The sequence below is a fragment of the Mya arenaria genome, chromosome 13 (assembly GCF_026914265.1).
Source record: "Mya arenaria isolate MELC-2E11 chromosome 13, ASM2691426v1".
Classification (NCBI taxonomy): domain Eukaryota; kingdom Metazoa; phylum Mollusca; class Bivalvia; order Myida; family Myidae; genus Mya; species Mya arenaria.
This window is the reverse complement of record NC_069134.1, coordinates 11,942,740-11,964,383: the sequence shown is the minus strand read 5'-3', so window position 1 is coordinate 11,964,383 and position 21,644 is coordinate 11,942,740. Positions and strand designations below refer to the sequence as shown.

General features: G+C 35.1%; 2 protein-coding genes across 4 annotated transcripts; both read left to right on the top strand.

Annotated features, from left to right (window-relative positions):
* Window positions 1-3,669: 3,669 nt before the first annotated feature.
* LOC128214655 (uncharacterized) lies at window positions 3,670-8,007 on the top strand. 3 transcript variants are annotated; one of them, XM_052921226.1, is made up of 2 exons: window positions 3,670-3,778; window positions 4,164-8,007. In XM_052921226.1, exon 2 carries the CDS (start codon window positions 4,570-4,572, stop codon window positions 5,854-5,856), a length of 1,287 nt encoding a protein of 428 aa, XP_052777186.1. In that variant the 5' UTR covers window positions 3,670-3,778; window positions 4,164-4,569; the 3' UTR covers window positions 5,857-8,007. The 3 variants fall into 3 exon arrangements, with proteins under 3 accessions (XP_052777186.1, XP_052777185.1, XP_052777184.1); XM_052921225.1 differs by having other exon boundaries at window positions 3,704-3,840; XM_052921224.1 differs by lacking the exon at window positions 3,670-3,778 and adding an exon at window positions 3,826-3,949.
* A 9,429-nt stretch (window positions 8,008-17,436) lies between these two features.
* Window positions 17,437-19,496, top strand: LOC128214359 (uncharacterized). Its single transcript, XM_052920780.1, has 2 exons — window positions 17,437-17,587; window positions 17,805-19,496. Exon 2 carries the CDS (start codon window positions 18,202-18,204, stop codon window positions 19,384-19,386), a length of 1,185 nt encoding a protein of 394 aa, XP_052776740.1. The 5' UTR covers window positions 17,437-17,587; window positions 17,805-18,201; the 3' UTR covers window positions 19,387-19,496.
* Window positions 19,497-21,644: the final 2,148 nt, after the last annotated feature.

Here is a 21,644-nt window from a genome sequence, read left to right as displayed (position 1 = left end):
GTGTAGGGAGCTTATGTAAAGAGATAAATTGGGATTATTTGGGTTTACGTTTGATGGGCTTAGGTTCAAGGTAACTGTTATTAAAAAAGAAAAATTGTTTTCATGGCTTCAAACATTGATTTCCGCCCAATAACTTAAGCTAACATTGATGCATTGTAATGAAAGTTGGTGTGTAGGTAGCTTATGTAAAGAGATAAATGGGGATTACTTGGGATTACTTTTGATGGGGTTAGGTTCAAGGTTACTGTAACCTAAAAAGGAAATGGTTTTCGCGGCTTCAAACATTGATTTCCGCCAAATAACTTAAGCTAACATTGATGAATAGTAATGAAAGTTGGTGTGTAGGTAGCTTATGTGAAGAGCTAGTCTAAAAATAGAAAAATGGTTTCTGCTCAATAACTTAACTATACTGATGGGTATTGATGAAAGTTAGTGTGTGGGTAGCTTAAGAGATGAGCTACCTTTCGATTGATTTTGAGGGCATCGGTATCAAGGTCATGGTCACTGTGACTTAAAATAGAAAAATGGTTTTCACCCAGCAATTTTAATGAGAATTGATTAAAATACCAAGCTAATTAGAAACTTAACTAAAGTATTTTCATTGACGTCTCTTTTAGCCCAAAGTAAAGATAAAGACTGCTACTTTTTCTATCTCATACAATAAATTAATTGGCTATATATTTTTTCATTGCTCTTATTAAAAACCTGGTTTTGTTGCATTGCGGAGTTTGTGTTGTATTTCAAAAGGATATTTTGACTTGTTTTAAGTAGGTTTACATTACTGTTATTCCCAATTTCTCGAAACTTCTTATGCTTAACAAGCTTAAATCGCTTATTTCTAAAATACATACTGAAAATGGATTTTGATAAATGAAAAATTGTTTATTCTGATAATCATACAGATTATTTCTAAATCATTTCTAAAAATTCTTGAAGAAGTAAATATAACACATTTTATAGAACAACAAAAATAGTGAGATTAGCTTAATCCTGTTGTAAGGGACTTAAGACATTTCGATAAATTGGGGCCAGACAAGTAAGTTCCTCTCAGTCTTTAACCTATGTTTCCAGAGACCTTAACCAAAAAGTTGTTGAAAGTATAAGCTGAAAGCTTGTACGACGGCTTGTGCACTTAATATGTGTACCTGTATTGGCCATTTTTATGCTTAGACAACTTTAATGTTTGCTAAGGAAGTTTTATGCAGTTTTTGTTCGGTGCAGAATCGTGTGCATAAATGTAAGTGTTAGTAAGACACGAGCTGTAACAAATGTTTATACTTAAAAAAGGCCGTTTGTTAACCAATTATAAGTATTTTCATTGATAACTTTGTCCGAAGATGGCTCTATCGAAACGTTATATGTCCACAGAATTGCTGATGCCTCAATTTTTAGTCCCCTACCGGTTTCACCGGATGGGAATTAAGGTTTACCGTCCGTCCGTTTTTCCGTCCGTCAGTTCATAAACATCTTGGTCCTGCGATAAAAGTATCAAAGCTAGGTTAATGAAACTTAGTATGTGGATGCAGGCTAAAATGGATATTATGCACATTAGTTGTTTGTTTGTTTTTCGTCAGACAATGTAATGCAAAGTTATTGCCCTTGACATTAAAACTATAGCCAATTTGGTCCTGTGATAACTCAAAAAGTAGCAAAGCTAGGTAAATGAAACTTAGTATGTGGATAGAGGGCAATACGTCAAAAGTAGACATGGGTGATCTGTTAGGTTCTGCGGCTAAAACTGTTGCATTTTGATGGATAAAGATTACTGTAAATGTCATTAGTTTACTATCAGATGGGCTGGGGTGACTTAAACAACTTTGATTTATTGGTAGGATTTGTTAAAGTTTGCATGGAGATTCTCTTGAGACACGTGTATCCTTTTCACAAGGCTTTAAACCGATAGGGGCCATTTGGCGCACACTGCGCGGCGCTCTTGTTTAATTCATTAATTCATATATACCGGATGTTTACATACGATAACGTTTATCTACCTATCTTCCATTAATGTGAAGCCCCTACTGGGGACCTAGATATTTGCAAATGTTGATAAGATTTGTGAAAGAAACATAACTTATAAAAGCAAAGTTTAAAGTATGAGGTTTAGATTAGGTTTAAAAAATAAGTTTGATAACTCCCTATAGCGGGATATGTTCAATCTCACCGACTGCTCCAGGGTAGGGTAGGCCACAATATTGGATGGGAGGTTGTTCCAATGGAAGACAGTTCTTGGAATGAATGAAATTTTGTAATAGTCGGTGGTTGCAGATACTAGTTTGTGGAGTTGTGATGATGTTGCAATGGTCTTAAATTGCATTTGGATATGGTATTCGGGAGATGGGCATGGATATTAGGTTATGTGTTATTTTGTACATAAGCGTTAGCCTGTCAGTTATTCTTCCATTAATGTGAACCCCCTACTGGGGACCTAGACATTTGCGAGTGAAGCTGCAAAAATGTTAATAAGGTTTGTGAAAGAAACATAACTTATAAAAGCAAAGTTTAAAGTATGAGGTTTAGATTAGGTTAAAAAAATAAGTTTGATAACTCCCTATAGCGGGATATGTTCAATCTCACCGACTGCTCCAGGGTAGGGTAGGCCACAATATTGGATGGGAGGTTGTTCCAATGGAAGACAGTTCTTGGAATGAATGAGATTTTGTAAAAGTCGGTGGTGGCAGATACTAGTTTATGGAGTTGTGATGCGCAATGGTCTTAAATTGCATTTGGAAATGGTATTCGGGAGATGGGCATGGATATTAGGTTATGTGTTATTTTGTACATAAGCGTTAGGCTGTCAGTTATTCTTCGATGATCAAGATCTTTATGGGCATGTTTTGATTGTGTACATGTTGACAGAGTTAAAAAAATGGCAGTATCGTCAGCAAAAAATCTGACTTTGGATTGAACATTTCTGAAGAAGGTCATTTATGTAGACTGGAAAGAATAGTTGCCCAAGTCCAGATCCTTATGGGACTCCAAATCAGACAGGTATGGGTTCTGATGAAGACCCTTTAACAATGACAGTCTGACGTCGGTTATCAAGAAACCCTTTGATTCCATTGTAGAGCAGAGCCTCTGATACCATATCCAAGTACTAGTATTTCGAGGGCAAATTTCTCGTGACCGACATTGTCAAATGCGATGTATCGGTGCTTTACACCGAGCTCTGATATCTCACTTTTTTCTTCAAGTCTTCTAATATCTGGATTGGACTTGGTATTGCAGTCACTTCTACCTCATATCACTCATGGCATTTAAGTCGTCACGGCGGGATCAAGCCATTATGTAGCCAAAAGGCGCGGACAGACCTTGATAACCCCACATAAACAAACAAAGCGTATCGCAATATAGCATGGATGCGGGTCTAGCGTATCGCATAACACATCGCGTAGGTGTATCGTTTAACCCTAACTGAACACATTAACAGGACGACAAGCATTGAGGAGTTTAATTGAAACCGAAAAAAAATACATATCTTTTATTAAATTTCGTATTTCATTCATTCATTTCCATACGGATTTGTTAACTTTACAAAGTAATTCAAGGCGCCCTTTGATGATTTGCGTCAATGGTATTTCTTGTTTACATATTGGAAAGCGCTCCTAAGGGTATCCTGCATTTAGAAATTCGCGGTGAAACCACTTCGTGCTTATAAATCTCCACCTGGCGGTTATTTCATTATAAACAAGGGAAAATAATTTCCTTCTAATTTGTTTTACTCAAACGTAGAAATTTATATTTTCAATACTTTTAAAAACATGGTGTCAGGCACCAACAGGTATATGCCAGGAAGATAATTGTCAAGTGTTCTATTTCGCTTTGAATAGAACATTCACTCAGGTGAACACAATCGATATCAACTACAATGTTTGTCATTCGGTGTTTCGAAATATAAACATAAGTTTGTTTAATTTGTGAATGAGATATATGGTAAATAACTGGATATTTGGTATGTTTACTGATTAAAAGATTACGCATTTTATTATATCTTTTACCGTTCAAACCGTTTAACTGATTTCAAGTTAACTGTTTCGCGATTAATTATGTACTTCACAGTATCATATCAAATTAAAATCAACAAATAAATTATGACCTTCAAGTATTGATATGTATAAGTTAATGAATTGTTTGTTACCAAGTTAATATGCGTCTTCCTGTTGCAGAAACCATCGACATCTGCAAGGAAGTGAGTGACAGATTAAAGATTGAATTGGCATTCGAGCTAACTACTGCCATTCGTCAAATTTGATGACAAAGATAACAGGGTGTAACCTTTAACAAAATTCACATTCGCGATCTGGATCGAAGTTCGATAAAGCGTGCACCCTCTTGTGATTACTACAACGTGTGTGTCAAAGTGTTTATCGCAAAACGAAGTTAGTTCTGAAACTGTTAAATCACGAACTTATTCGATCATCGCGAAGAATTACCCACTGGAAAAAGATTTTAAAGAAAGGTCAGCAACAAATTATACGTTCTCCATGAAAACATACGATGACAAGAAATGCTGAGGATATTGGTTGCTGCTTCTGTGGTCTTGTTGTTGCCCACCTTTACAAACATCGATGAATGTTAAATACATCAAAACTTCTGCAATTCGTTAAAAAGAATGGTAGCGGTACTTTAAATAATCAAAATATGGAGGCCCAAGATATCTTTTTGCCATTGCTCAAAGCTGTCAAGAATGCAAGTTCATACATTGAACGTGGAATGTCAACGTCCATTTACAAGATAGAAAGCTTCTTCCATACCATAAGTACAGCGATGGCGAGTAAAGTTTCCTTTATAACAGCAACACTGGATGTTGTATTAAGATCCCCCGTGACTGTGATAACAACTTTGCTCAGCCTTATACAGAACATTTTGAATGGCACTGTATACATTCTACTTGATGTTATACATTTCTGCATGGAAGAATGTCTTGTTTTTGCCATCAGAGCAGTTATGTACATTCTTTGTTCTGTTATTGCCAACATCTTTACTGCTACATCTATGGCAATATCTTTACTGTTTACGACTTTAGTAGGTAATATAACTCTGCTCGACATTATACAGACAATTTTGAATGGGAATGTATGCATTCTACTTGAGGTGATACTTTCTTGCATTCAAGAATGTCTTATTTTCGCCATCAGGGCAGTTCTGTACATTCTTTATTCTGTTATTGTCAACATCCTATCGGTGGCAATATCTTTACTATTTACGACTTTAGTAGGTTATATAACTATCGTCGACTTTGTCGTCTTTACTTTCGTCTTTCCTGTATGTGATGTACTGTTCTGGATATTAGCAGGATTATCTATCGTAGTAGGCTTGTTTTACCTGCATAGGAAATTGGCACAAGTAAGAGGGTGGGAACCAGAAGTAATAAAATACCTCCTTGCGTTGCCTGTTGTTTGCGCTTTCACATATATTTGGAGAAATGAATGTGCCGATATTCTATCATATATTGTTCACCCATTATGTTACATTTTTATATTGGTATGTTGTACGTTTGTAACTATGAAATTATGCCAATTGATATTTCACGAAAAACTCAAATTCATGTTTAAAGAAACACTGAAAGGTAACGCATCAAAGGAGGACCCCATATGCAAAGAATGCGTTATATGCTTTGAAGAAAACGTATTCGTAACGATAGTTCCATGTATGCACAGCAACATCTGCCAGCCGTGCATTTCCCATATAAAATTGGACTCTAACCGATGTCCCATGTGCAGAGGAATAATTCAGGACGTCCAGATACCACTGTCACTACTTAGGGACAGAAAGGATGTGTTTGTGTATTTCAACAAATTATACTATATTGCCTCGTGTGTTTATTTTACAATTTTAGCATCCACTCAACCTAGATAGTTTAAAACAATTAAGAAAGTAGGCAGATTTATTTTATGAATGTTTTTTGTGACGATTTTGGTAAATAATGTATTAAAATCATATATTTTATTTTATCATCACTTGAACGTTAGACCTTACTTCCAAACGAAAATAGCTAATTTTCATCAAATATTCTACAAAAGTTTCTGAATTAATGCGCACGGTGTAATATTTAGTTTTCCTCATATAATTTCAATAGTTAATTAACTATTCCATTCAAATCATTATCGAATTACTATTAAAAGAAAAATAGAAATAAACAAATCAGTTGCATGAAGGTTACCAACTAAGCTATTTTTGTCCAATTAAATTGTTTACAAATATTCTTTAACGAATAGAAATAGAGAAATAGTATATAACTCGTGTGGTACAAATCAACACGCACTGGTTGTATAAAACCGAAAACATATTTAACATGTGATAAAATACCTCGTGATTGAAATTATTCACTCACCACCGTGTATAATTTCAATAGCTCTGATATGTTCATATAATGTGCGTCCTACAATGCTTTGCGAAGTGTCACTTTGATCAAAAACATAATTTACTTTCAAGTTTATCATGTGAATCAGTATTCCATTGAGCAATTTCATCAAAAGTGAAAATATTCAAGTGTTTAGTTATATAAAGTGACATTTACATTTGCATCAAGTAACACCATATTGAACTTGAACATTGGCATTATGCACTTGTGTAACGTACTTTGGTAACTTGCTACTTATTACATGTATGTTAATGACTGTAATTGTAGCATGCAACCGTAAGATATCATCTGAACAATGCATTTATAGTATAGCTGTGTTCGATTTGAACGATGTCTATTGATATAGTCTTTAAAATAAACAATAACCTGTATCTAATTGCCTGCTGATGTGTGTATGGTATCTTAATTGCATACATGTTCTCTCTTTTTTTACTGTGTAAGGAAGTATTTTAACCCCCATAGAATCAGGACCCCGGTCATAATTCTTAAGGAAACGGTATTCCCGGGTCGTGTAGAAGAGTCATAATATTATGACCCTGGTGGCGATATATTGATATCCAGAGATCACTTTTTCTAAAGAATAATGACCGGGGGAGAAGTTGAGATTAGATGAGGGCCAAATTGATGCAGTCAAAGTTGAGGGAAGAAATACTACATTAAGAAAAGGTTCCATATGGCTTATTATTATTATTATTATTATTATTATTATTATTATTTATTATTATTATTATTATTATTATTATTATTATTATTATTATTATTATTATTTATACTAAAATGAAAGGTCATCACTTTGAAAAAAGCGAAGTCTCTTCAGTCGCAACTACGTATTGTTTATTGTCGCGAGAGCAGCAGCAGAATTAGTACTTAGTGGAAGTCGAAAATGTGGTAGTAGCAGTAGTAAATGTTGGTATTGTTGTTGTACAATTTGCAACATTAGCGGTGAAATAAGTAATAGTAGTAGGAGTAGCAACATCATTGTTTTCACTTATACTTGTAGAAGTATCAACAGCAATACCTGCAGCAGTACCACCTGTATTAATTACTTAGACTTGTTCGCATAATACATATTTATTTAAATTACAATATAAAATCGTCGGTTCCTCTCGGTTGTGTCACTAGTTTATAGACACGACCGTGGGGAGGCGTTATTGTATGGGGGTTCAATATATACAGAAAAGGGCTCACCTTTTGTAAAGAAAAATGACCGTGGTCATGATTCTATTGGGCTCAAAATACTTCCTTACACCGGCGTTCGTTCTGTTTCCCAAAAGTTTATGACCGGTAGGACTGCAACTGCATAACTATTGAAGTATCTTTTGAAGAATGGTGACATAGTTTTAGCGTTATGCTTGATTGTTTTTTATCGTCTTTTTTAAGATTAACTTTGAATTTATGCAAGTCTGTTTATTGGAGGTGAATGTTTGAAACAGTGATGACTAGTCAGACTTAATAGCACTAGCAGTTCTTATTAGCTTTTAACGGCTTTTATCAGGACCTGGTTATAGACTCTAAAAACGTTTGCACTATTATTGAAGAATGACGGATGGATCTCAACATACGGATTTTTGTTGTGAATATGTATAATATTATAATGTATTAAATTATCACTTTTCAAAGACAGGATATTTGTAGACCATGTGTACCATTTTGGTAGCTAAATATTTAAAAGTATAGACATTTCTTTTTCTTTCTCGTCATCAATGGCTATATAATTAGTATAGAAAAAATAATAAATACTATATTTATAAATATATACTTATTTATTTGCACAGCACACGAATCGTGGATGTGTTGAACACTGCAATCCTTGGAGTAGAGTATTAAGCAAATGTGAACGGTGTTTTCTTGATTCTGTAGCCCACAATGGCCATGCTACCACATTTCTGGCTGCTGGCTGTACCTCATTTAATCTGTAAATATATAGTATGGATATCATCGTCGCACACAAAAGCAGCTCGTAAATGTAAGCTTATCTCCATTACTTATACATTTAAACACCATAAATCCAAAATAGTCGGGATCCTGATAAAATATCGGATTATCGGTATTTCGGATTAACATTTTATAGAGAATAAAAGTGTCCTTAAGTTTCAAGATTTTAACTACATCGTTGGCATATAATATGCACGAGAAGATGTCCCGAATTATTGGTAAGGAACGTAAAATATCAAATCGAGAAGTTTGCAATGTCGGCAACACGTTACCAACATGTTGTTTGTGTGATCGTTCAGTATAGATGTATGTTGAATTATTGCTTAATAAATGACAAATTTTGTAGTATTATATTTTTTAAATAAAATACCGTGATGCATGTAAAACAAACTGACAGCACGTGCATACATTTTAAACAAAGCACAGTTACCGATCTAGATATCTCCACAGATTGGTTAACGGGCCCTTCTCTGGATTGTTTGGTAGCGGGTCGAGTGAGTTATGTGGTTATCGAATGTGTTGAGATAGAACAATGCTATACAAACATCACCACCCAAAATGTATCGCTTATCATGCATCGATGTGTGTGGGGTTTTTTAAAAAAAAAACGTGTGATCATTGTCATTCTTTATGAAGCTTTATTATAACCATAACCAGTTGCCCGCGTGCTATCGCGGTTTGGTGCGAAAGCAATGAGGTGACCGAACAAGGATTAATAAAAAAGTGTGAAATATCGAATCGGGACCGTATTTTGACTTCGTATAATCGATATAAATCTTCCATTAAAAAAAGAAGTAAAAAATCGCGACCAATATCGATATTTTCGGATAAACGGATAAACAGTCTTCGGAGTAAAGGTGTTTAAATGTAGTAGTCAAGTATGAGTGGAAAGGCTGGTACCGTTTTTATTTATTCTTTAGCTGACCTGAATATGCACAAGACATCGACGTCGCAAAAGACAGCTCATCACCATTGCTCACAGTAATCAAGTATGCAGGTTTATACACTGCAAGTGGAAAGACAACGTCCGTTATTATCATAGAAAGGATCTTTCACAACATATGATCAGCGATGTCGAGTATAGTTTCCTTTGTAAGAACATCATTTGTCTTTATATTAAGATCCCCCGTGACTGTGATTACAACCTTGCTCAGCCTTATACAGAACATTTTGAATGGCACTGTATACATTCTACTTGATGTGATACATTTCTGCATGGAAGAATGCCTTGTTTTCGCCATCAGAGCAGTTACGTACATTCTTAGTTCTCGTTTTGTTACCACCCTTCCTGTTATATCAGTGGCAATATCTTTACTGTTTACGACTTTTGTAGGCTATATAAGTATCATCGAAATTGTCGTCTTTATTATCGACTTACCTATATGCGATGTACTGATATATTGTCTGATATTGGTTTACTGTGTGTTTGTAACTGTGGACTCATGCCGATTGATATTTCACGAAGTACGCAAATTCAAGTTTAAAGAAATACTTAAAGGAAAACCATCAAAGGACGACACAATATGCAAAGGATGCGTTATATGCTTTGAGGAAAACGTGATTGTTACGATAGTTCCATGTTTGCACAGTAACATATGCCAGTCCTGCATTTCCCATATAAAAATGGACTCTAACCTATGTCCATTATGCAGAGGAATAATTCAGGAAGTCCAGATACCTCTGATATAGAAATCATGAAAGTTTTAAACAATTGAGAAAATAGGCAGATTTATTTTAATGAATGTTTATTGTGAAAATTGTGTATTTAAAATCTTATATTATTGTTTATTATCATTGGAATCTTTGACTTTGCCTCCTGAAGAAAATGGGTCAGTTTTATATCAAATGTTCTTCAAACTTTACTAAATTAATGCGCACGATTTATTATTAAGTTTTCCTCATATAAATTCGATAGTTTATTAAATATTCTATTCAAATCATTAAGAAATTACCATTAAAACAAAAATAGAAAGAAACACATCAGTTGCATGAAGGTTACCAACTAAGCTGTTTTTGTCCAATTAAATTGTTTACAAGTATTCTTTAACGAATAGAAATAAAGCAATAATATATAGCTCTTGTGTTATACAAATCAACAAGCACTGGTTTTATTAAACCGAAAACATATTTAACATGTGATAAAATAGTTACTTCCTAGTGATTGAAATGATTCACTCGCTTCGTGTATAATTTCAATAGTTCGGGTAATGGGTGCAGTAACAATTACTTGTTGACAAACATACTGAGATATGACACAGTGAATTAGTCATATAATGAATTCTTAGTTCTTAGAATCATCGTTTATGATATGATCATAATTTGTGCCCTACAATGCTTTGCGAAGTGTCACTTTGATCAAATGCATAATTGAATTTCAAGTTTATCATATGATTCAGTATTTTACTGAACACTTGCATCAAAAGTGATACTTTAAGAAAATATTGAATTGTTAAGCTATAAAAGTGACATTGACTTTGTATATAATATGTTACATTTTCACCAAGAAACACCATATTGGACATTGACTTTATGCACTTGTGTTTCGTATGCTGATAACTTGCTATTTATTACATGTATGCTAACACTCACTGTAATTGTTTCGTGAAGCCGTACGATATCATCTAAATAATACATTTATAGTATAGCTGTGCCCAATTTCAACGATTACTATTCATATAGACGTTATAACCCTGGTGGTGATATGTTGTTGCCCAGGGATCGCTATTTCTAAAGAATAATGACTGGTGGGAGGGGTTATGATAAGCTGATGGGGTCAAATTGATGCAATCAAAATCGATGCAGGAGTTACAACATTTAGAAAAAGTACATGTAGCGTGGTAGAACGAATGAACATTTGAAATTACTGAATCAAGAATTTTCTACTGTTTTTATATGATTTCATTATTATCAATACATAAAAGAAGGATCATCACTTTGATAAAAAACGAAGTCTCTTCATTCGCAGTTACGTATTGTTTATGATCGCTGTGGTAGAAGCAGTGGTGGTGGTGGAAGTAGTAGTAGAAGTAGTTGTAAATGTTGTTGTACAAGTGGCAACAACAGTGGCGACGTACAGTAAGTAGTAGTAGTAGTAGTAGTAGTAGTAGTAGTAGTAGTGGTAGTGGTAGTGGTAGTAGTAGTAGTAGTAGTAGTAGTAGTAGTAGTAGTAATAGTAGGGGTAGCAACATCAGAATTTTCACTTAACGTTGTAGAAGTATCAACAGCAACACCTGCAGCAGTACTATCTGTATTAATAACTAAGACTTGTTGGTCAAATATATATTTATTTAAATTGCAATATAAAATAGTCGTCTGAAAGGAAACATGTATGTAAGATACACACATGAGCAGGTCTAACTCTGACTAACTTCCACTTAACGTTACTAGCAGAGTCCAAATGTCAAGTTTAGATATGTGTATTCTTGCTGATAAAAGATAAAACAGCGAAACAAGATTCAACTTATCGGATCATTTTTATTGACTTGGATGGATGCAGTTAAAAACAGAGCTTAAAATAGATATGTTATCGTCAAACTTCCGTAAGGCAGCTTTCGTCTACTGTTTTGCCGTCATCTGAAGCTGCATTAATGTCGGCTGCATCTCTAACCGCCACAATGGAAGTTGTCAGCTCGATATCCGATGGGGCGCAATGAATCGCCTTCTTATGCACGACTTTCGGTTTTACACTGCTATTCTCATCTCGTAAGCAATAACCGTTGTCATCAAGCATCAACGTGGTGCGGTAAACGTGCTCCAAGCGTTTCATGCGCTCCAGTTTCACCTCATACACAGACGATAAGTAGTCGGAAATCTGTATATCCAACTGTTTGCGATCTCGGCGTTTATAGATGTGTCCAGCAATGAATGCAATTATGCCTAAACTGTAAACGCATATTGTAGCTACAACAAAAAGCATTGCACCACGTTCATCTTTCTCCCTGTGCGTTGATGATGTCACTTCCGAAATGTTAACATTGTCGTATGACGTCATGAAATTAATAGATGTTTGGGCCACAGATAGGTTAGATACTGAAATTCCGTCAACAAAAACGTCATCCATTTTAGTTATTACTTAAAGAAGGTCACTATAATTTAGTAACAAATAGTGTCTAAAACAAAAACATCTTTTTTAACTAGCAATATAAGTTGAAATACTATCATTTCACGCAAGTATACACGTATGATATCGATTTGAAAAATCATCCAAACGTCCTTTCAATTGTAAACTGATATATACAGTATGCAAATGAATTCAATATGATGATCATCTGCAACAGGTTTCTTTCCAACACGGAGTGGTTAATATTTATTATACTTGCTTTTGATCACTACTTCAATTGTGTTTAGGTTGAGCAGTGAATCCATGAATAAGTATTGAGTTGAACAAACTGAGAATAATCGGCACTTAATGGAATTAAATTGAGCAAATAATTGCACGTGTCGAAGGTCAATCTGAGAGGTGACCGCCCAGAAACGAAGTGTAATTATTGACATTGAGAGCAGCTAGCTTGAATTCAACATAAAAGACTCATGTTAAGCAAACTATTAGGCGTATTTTCTTTTTATATTCGTGATTGTGGCACGTTTCAATATCATTGAAGGTAAGACTATGTTTTGCCGATTATGATGTTTTAAACTTCACACATGAAGGTATATCGACTGCCTGGATTACTCCGTATTATATTTCATTAAATTATAGATTAATAGTTGAAAGTTGTTTAAGTGCAGAAAACAGAGAATTAAAAAAAATCATAAAAATTTCCAACTTTTATTTAAGGCCTTTAAATGTTACATTTTTGCGATTTAGATTTAATCTGGAGCAAATATTCAATTAGTCATAACATCATGTTTAATGTGCTGTTGGTCATTTAGTAATCAGCAAGCAAATACCTTTCAGGCGATGCCGAACTTATGTTGGGTCATCAGGAATAAACTTTTAACAATAATGTTAATAGAACTATCAGAGAACTAGCCGATTTGTTAACCCACTTTGAGTAATTATATCAGTCATGACCAGAGGTTCCAACGTAAATTATTTTTGCGGAATCTTAAGTGAGGGATATATTCAGTGCGAAACAGTATGGCTGATTCTAAGTGTACTTTAAACTGGTTTTCAACGGGCAGTCAAACATTTGTATTCTCACAGTAACTTAAGCATTTATGGATGATTATGAAAGTTCGTGTGTAGGTAGCTTGTTGAAAGAGCTAGTTTGGGATTGCTTTTTAGAAGGTTGGGTTCAAAGTCAAGGTCACTATTACTAAAAATAGAAAAAAAAGGTTTCCGCCCAGTAATTTAAGTAGGAATTAATGGGCAGTGGTGAAAGTTGGTGTGTAGGTAGCTTAAGAGCAAGATTGGAATTGCTTTTAAGAGGGTATGGATCAAGGTCACTGTTACTTTAATAAAAAAGTTTTCCGCGCCGTTAAACATTGCTTTCCGCCCAGTAACTTAAGCTGGCATTGACGGATAGTAATGTAAGTTGGTGTGTATGAAGCTTATCTAAAAAAAACTAGCGTGGAATTGCTTTTGATTGGGTTTGGGTTCAAGGTCTCTGCTACTTAAATTATATAAATGGTTTCCGTCCAATAGCTTAAGTAAGAATTGATGGATAGTTATGATGAAAGTTGGCATGCAGGAAGCCTATATAATAAGCTGGGTTGAAATTGCTTTTTTGGGATGGGGGTCAAGGTCACTGTTACTAAAAATAATAAAATGGTTTCTGCAAAATAACTAAGGTGTGAATTGATGGAAAGTGATGATAGTTGATATGCAGACAGCTTGTATATGAAGAGCTAGCTTGGAATTGCTTTTGAAGGGTTGTGTCTAGGTCAAGATCACTGATGCTAAACAGTATGGTTTCCGTCCAATAGATTAATTAAGAATTGATGGATAGTGATGAGTTGGCAGGTAGGTTACCTATGTAAAGAGCCAGGATGAAATTGTTTTGTTTCTTTTGTTTGTTTGTTTTTTGTTCTTTTGGGGGGTCAAGGTCACTGATACGAAAAAAGGGAAATGGTTTCCGCCAAATAAGTAAAGTATGAATTGATGGATAGTGATGATATGAGGCGGTTGTGTCTGGGTCTTGATCACTGATGCTAAACAGTATGGTTTCCGTCCAATAATATACTAGTAAGTAAGATCAAGGTCACTGTCATATATAAAAAACATTTCCGGCCAATAACTTAAGTTAGAACTGATGGATGTTGGAAGTTGGTGTGTGGGTAGCTTTTGTGAGGAGCTAGCTTGAGATATTTTTGAGAGGGTGTGGTCAAGGTCAAGGTCACTGTTACTTAAAAAATGGTACCAGCAGCTCCCTTGTCTAGCGGTCGGCAATATAAGGGAAGTATTCGGTAAATGGTGTACTCGGTAATGGTTAAACCCAGTCAAGTTGTAACCAATTTATCGATGCTTTACACCGAACACGTTCAAGAACCAAGAGGTATCTTTGCAAAATGCTAGGGTATCGCATCCATATATCTGGTATCTCACTCGTTTTTCTTCAAGTCTTTTAAAATCTGGATTGGACTTGGTATTGAAGTCACTTCTATCTCATGACACGTATGGAAATTAAACACAATTTAAATCGTCACGGCGGGATCAAGCCATTATTCAGTCAATAGGCGCGGGCAGACCTTGATGATCACACATAAACAAACAAAGCGTAGCAATATATCATGCCATGATGGTGCGGCTGTATCGTATCGCAATATACATCGGAATACGTTTTTTGGTGTAACTTTCAACCGTTACAGTACACATTGACCGGACGAGAGGTTTTTAATTGAAACTCATAAAATATTTTTTTTATTTAGTTTGTCATTCATTTTCATACGGATTTTGTAGCTTTACAAAGTAATTCAAGGCACCCATTGATGCTTTGTATCAATGTTCTTTCTTGTTTACATATTGGAAAGCGCACGTAAAACGCATCCTGCATTTACGAAACTCGCGGGAAACCCACTAGGAAGCCGATACGCCTAGCCCTAAACTGATATATACCAAGAAGATAAGGGTCAAGTGTTCTGTGAAACCTCAATTACGAGTTATATTTCATCATTCTTGACAGTCATCCTTACGAAATATTATTATACAAAAAAAGTATATCCAGTAAAGGCGGAAGGAAGAATAGCGCGCGAATGTGAAGAAAATGGGTGTGTGGTAAAGAAAATGGGCTAAAATATGGTGACCAATAGTGTAACGACCGAAAGTATCGCCCGATACTTATCTTTTATTTATAGTCTTCAAATACGTGTGAATATGAACAAATCCAGCGACCAATAAGAAAAGCTAGCATTATTTCGCGTTTCCATAGCGTCTCATATCCACCACTTTTTATTTGCTTACTTAGACACATTCATTGCTGCTTTTACCACGAGTGATAACCACAACCATACAGTGTCCGCTTTTGTCCTTATTTTTGTTGCGGCTTTATTTGTTTGTTATCGACATCTCCCGTGAGAAACTGCAATTTCGATCACACTACTCCGATTATTATTGGGTTGTCTTTATTTCGAATTAATGTGCTTAAGTTGACCTCGAGAAAATAGAGACTCCCTTAGGAAATATTCAAAGAACCTTGAATCACTATCTTATCAATATTTTTTTTTCATATTTCAGGCAGTGCAATTGAAAATGAACCACCAGAAAAAATGGTGATGCGAAACACGTATGGTTGTTTGGGTTATCCGGTTAGCGCAGTCATTTATCACCGATAAGCGCAGTGGTTATCGCACGCGCATCTCACCTTGGCGAACCGGGTTCGATTCCCGGCCTGAGCGCATGTGAGTTTGGTTGGTGGTCACCAAGCTGAACAAGTGGATTTTCTCCGGGTTCTCCGGTTTTCTACCACAACACAAGATCTTGCCAACGAGAGTGACCTATTGATATGGAATTCCTCGCAATTGTTATAAAATAAATAAAAATGTAACTGAACACGAATGGGTTTTAGTGGTTGAATAGAAATACAAAGCCTACACCATTTAATAAATTGTCTAGCGCTGTGCCGTTATTTAATCATAAGTTGGCCTTGTTCCTCAATTACTTTCAGGGGTGGATCCAGGAATTGACGTTAGAGGGGGCGTAACTAAGGGGCGCAACTTTTGACATGTGTCCCTCCCTCAGAACCGAAAGTATATGGCATGAACTGTTTGTATGGGGATTTGGGGTTACTACCTCATGAAAATTTTAACAATTTGTAGTCGGAAATGGTGAATTATGAGCTTCTTTTATTACTTTTGTTTCTCTCATATTGATGAAAACAGTAAACATGGATGATTTTAGAGGGGGCACACGCCGGGTACGCCCCCTCTAAATCCGCTAGTGACTTTGAATATTCATAATTTATACTTAATCAGTTCATATGTATCCCGAGAATGTCTACCCTAGTTCTTGTTTGAAGTATATGGTGTCACGCAAAGCCCTTAAAAGATATAAACCAGGAATATAACTGTCAAGTGTTCTGTGAAACCCCAATTAAGAGTAAACGGTATGATAGACATACTTACAAACTATTATTAAACAGCAAGTATATCTAGCTCTATAAACTAAAGCAGTGTCAGTGAAGGCGGAAGAAGAAATATAGTACGTATTTGAAGGAAAAGGGTGTGTGATGATGGTTGTTGGGGTTAAGAAATAGTCAAAGACCTTTTAATACTATCAACAAATCATTAGTCATTTAATCATATTTCAATCAATGAAATGGTTAAAAAAAGAATCTCCAAAAAGATGATGATGATAAACACGAACGATTGTTTGGGTTGTCCGGTTAGCACACTCGCTTCTCAAATTGGCGACCTGTGCTCGATTCCCAGCTTGGGCGCATGTGAGTTTGGTTGGTGGTCACCAAGCTAGACAAGTGGGTTTCCTTCGGGTGGTCCGTTTTCCCCAACATTCCACAGAGAGAGATTTACCATTAGTAAATATGACTTTGTTCCCAGTAAAATAAATGAAGTTTAAACTTAACATGAATGGATTATCATAGTAATATATATATATGAGGTGGTTTAATATTCGTGAAAAATACTACATCATGTAATAAAATATGTAGCGCAGTGACGTCATTCAATTATTAATCGGACTTACTTCCTAAATAAGTTTTAATATGCATACGTTATTCTTTATCAGTTAAAATATACCCCTGCAATGCATTTGAAATATATTTGGCTTTAAATAGATTATTCACTCGGGTGAACAAAATCGATTACAACTACTGTGTTTGTCAGTCGGTGTTTAGAAATTTAAACATAAGTTTGTTATTTTGTGAACTAGGGATATGGTAAACAACTGGACATTTGGTATGTTTACAGATTTAAATATTACGCATTGTAGTTTAACATTTACCATTTAACCCATTTAAAGTGATTGTTTACCATTTAAACCGTTTAAAGTGATTGTCAGTAAATCGTTTCAAATTAAAAGCAACAAATACAAAAGATAACGACCTTCAAATATTGATATTTACAAGTTAGTGAATTATTTGTTTCCAAGTTAATACGTGATTTTCTGTTGCAGAAATAATCAAGAACATCTGAAGGAAGATTATTGATTGAATTGGCATTCGAGTCAACCACTGTCATTCGTCCCATTTGACGACAAAGATAACTGAGTGTAACCTTTCACAAAATTCACATTCGTGATTTGGATCGAAGTTTGACAGTGCGTGCACCCTCTTGTGATCACTACATTATGTGTGTCAAAGTGTTTATCGCGAAACGAAGTTAGTTCTAAAACTGTTAAATCGCGAACTCATTTGATCATCGCGAAGAATTATCCACTGAAATAAGTGTATAAGAAAGCTCAACAACAATCGTACTTTCTCCATGAATACAAACGTTGACCAGAAATGATGAGGATATCGGTGGCTGTTTTAAAGGGTATTGGTGTTGCCCAAGTTTACACACATCGATGAATGTTAAATGCATTTAAAGTCCTGCAATTTGTTGAAAAGGATAGTAGCGGTACTTTAGATAATCAAAATATGGAGGCATATACAGAAGATATGAACGTTGCACAAGACAGCTTATCGCTATTGCTCAAAGCAGTAAAACATGCAAGTTCGTACATTGAACGCGAAATGTCAACGTCCATTTACAACATAGAAAACTTCTTCCAAAACATAAGTACAGCAATGACGAGTATAGTTTATTTTATAGCAGCAACACTGGATGTTATATTAAGAACCCCTGTGACTGTGATTACAACTTTGCTCAGCCTTATACAGAACATTTTGAATGGCACTTTATACATTCTACTTGATGTGATACTATTTTGCATGAAAGAATGCCTTGTTTTCACAATCAGAGCAGTTATGTACATTCTTTGTTCTGTTATTGTCAACATCCTTAGTGTTATATCAGTGGCAATATCTTTACTGTCTACGACTTTAGTAGGCTATATAACTATCATCGACTTTGTCGTCTTAAATTTCGTCTTTCCTGTTTGTGATGCGCTGTTCTGGATGACGATAGTATGTCTAACATTAGTATGCTTGTTTTGTGCATTTGGGTCAATTGAGCAGTCAAGAGGGCGATTAGAAAGAGTGTGGGAACGACACGGTATAAAGTGTGTTCTCATATTGCCGGTAATCTACGCCGCCACGGATATTTGGAGAACAGCATGTGCCATCCTTCTAAACTTTTTTCTTCATCCGCTGCTGTACACTGGCATTCTAGGCATTGTGACGTTTGGAATAGTGATATATGTTCGTTTCATGCTTATATCAAGCCGATCGCTATTCCATGAAGCACGCAATGACACGGTGTATCATGTAAATATCATTTTTGGCTATGCAAAACTTTACTTTCGAATCAAATGGATTCGACTCAAGCACTTTATAATGGAAAATGATATCTGGACCAACATCAAGAATAAGCTTAATGTGAAAACTAGTGTTGACGGTGACTTTTCTTCGCAGAACGACAACATATGCGAGGAATGTGTTATATGTTTTGAAGAAAAGGAATTTGTAACGATAGTGCCATGTTTGCACAGAGGTATATGCCAATCATGTATATTCCGTGTGATTGAGCACGATTACCGATGTCCATTGTGTAGAGGAATTATTCAGAAGGTTCTTGGACCCGCTCAAACTTAGCAGAATTATATAAACATATTTCGGGCAAAAGCAAACGCTTAGTTCATGCATATGTACCTTTGTTTATAACAAATATTATGTCTTTTTTACTTTATAAACATGATAATATTTGTTATCATTTCCTTATCTTCAAGTGTTTGCTATACCGCATAAATTTGAAGGGTGTGAGGTAAAATTGAAAAATAAGCATGAATCTTAAAAAAGAAAGAGGGGTGAATTTCAATTTCGTCATATGTTCTTCAAACTTTGCTGGCTTAATGCGCACGACGAAATATCATTTTTTCCTCTAATAATTTCGATAGAAAATTAGCTATTCTGTTCAAATTGTTAAGGTTTATCATTCAACAAAAAGAGAAAGAAGCATTCCATTTGCATGAAGGTTATCAATTAAGTTATTTTTGTCCAATTAAAGTATATACAAATATTATTTACCAACAGAAATAGAGCAATGTTATAGTACGCATATGTAATGCAAAACAAAACGCACTGGTTATATTAAACCGGAAACAAGGTTTAGCATGTAATAAAATACCTCGTGATTGAAATAATTCACCCACGCTCGTGTATACTTTCAATAACTCGTCGGGTTATGGATGCAGTAACAATTACTTGTTGACAAACACACTGCGAATTAACAGGCTCAAGACCACAGTTATCTGCCCCCCGTTGACCAAGATCCGGATGTGAATACAGAAACAAAGAGTGCTTGTGTTCAAGTATCAATATTTTATTAAAATTGAATGAAAAAGAAGCAAAAAATGTTCTTTTTGCAGAGAACTTGACTGAATTTAACACTCTATTGCAGAAATTGATAGTTTTCAATGTAAATATTGGAAAAATCATAGCTTGTGGAAGTCTGAAAATTAGTTGTTTGTAGCCGATTGACTCCCTGGCGGAAGGGTTATGTATTTGAACTCAATTTTGACAGTCGGGTCAATGGTCAACATGGTGTTTTCTTGTGATTATATTTTGTGTCTTGAATTGTTCTAGAGATGCCATGTCCTTGTTTTTCAATTGGGGTGTGTATAAAGTCAAAAGCCAGGTTAGTGTCTATATGAAACATATAGTAAAAATAACTGTGGTCTCACGCCTGATATAGAGGAAGCTTTTGGAGGGGTGGCCTATTTTAAATTGTTATAAATTCTTAATTTATACAGCTATCTGGTTGAAATTTGGCCAGTTGACAGTGCTTAGCCATAGAATATTGGTGTTTGAGTATGAAATGTGAAAATCTTATATTACATAATATAAATTAATAATATATAATTTTCTTATATATTTTTGACATTTTTAAAAAAAACTACTTTCACTTTCAATTTAATGTTTGGAAATAGTTCCAAATGATGGTAACTAATGAATGAAAGCCTCACTTTCAATTCCAAAGTATAAATGGAGGGATTTTTTTAACATAGGAAGCAGACCCAGGAGGAACTGTCTGTTGAAGACCCCCCCCCCCCCCCCCCCCACCAAGCTGCCCACCAGAGGCCAAGCTGTACTTGGTGTTTGCCAACATGCTGTAATTTGTAAGTACTTCAAGATAATATATTAAAAAATGGTATCCAAACTGAAGTACAAAGTGAGACAGTTTGGTCATAAAAGCCCATTGAGACTGTTTGTTCCATTCCTAAATGAATTTCTTTCATGTTGTCAATCATTTCTGATGTGGCTTTGATAATAATATTATTTTCTAATGAAACTGCTGACTTGTATCAGTCTTTGGTCTGTATTGTGCATCTATTCACACATTTTGTTTGCTCTTTTAAGCAAACATTACAATAATTGCAAATTCTATAAGCAATTAAACAAAACTTACTGCACATAGGATGCAGAATGATGTTTTATTTAGTGTGCATATGATTTTCAGCTTATGGACAAGAAAACATATACTTTAACAATCACAGCAACACAATGAGATCCCAATTTTAAAGAAATAATGCCACCTTTCATTAATTCATTAATTCATTCTATCAATCATTCATATATATTCATTAATTCATTCATTTATTCAATTTATTCATTGAAAAACTTGACATTTCTCAAGGCAAAATAAATAAAAAGTGAGCAGCTTTCATAAAGAATAGAGCCTTTTCCCTTAATGCATTAAAAAACACAACCTTAATACAGTATAAATGTTTTAAAAACCCTAATTTATTGCTTATTTTAATAGCCAGCCTGGTTGCTGTAGCCACAGAGGAATTTTCAAGGACAAGAACCAGTGCTGGTAAAACTGTGGTCTCTGTGGTTTTCCATACCGGCTC

Coding starts and splice junctions, on each gene's coding strand:
- LOC128214655 (XM_052921226.1), top strand. CDS start 4,570: ATGTTAAATACATCAAAACTTCTGCAATTCGTTAAAAAGAATGGTAGC.
- LOC128214359 (XM_052920780.1), top strand. CDS start 18,202: ATGTTAAATGCATTTAAAGTCCTGCAATTTGTTGAAAAGGATAGTAGC.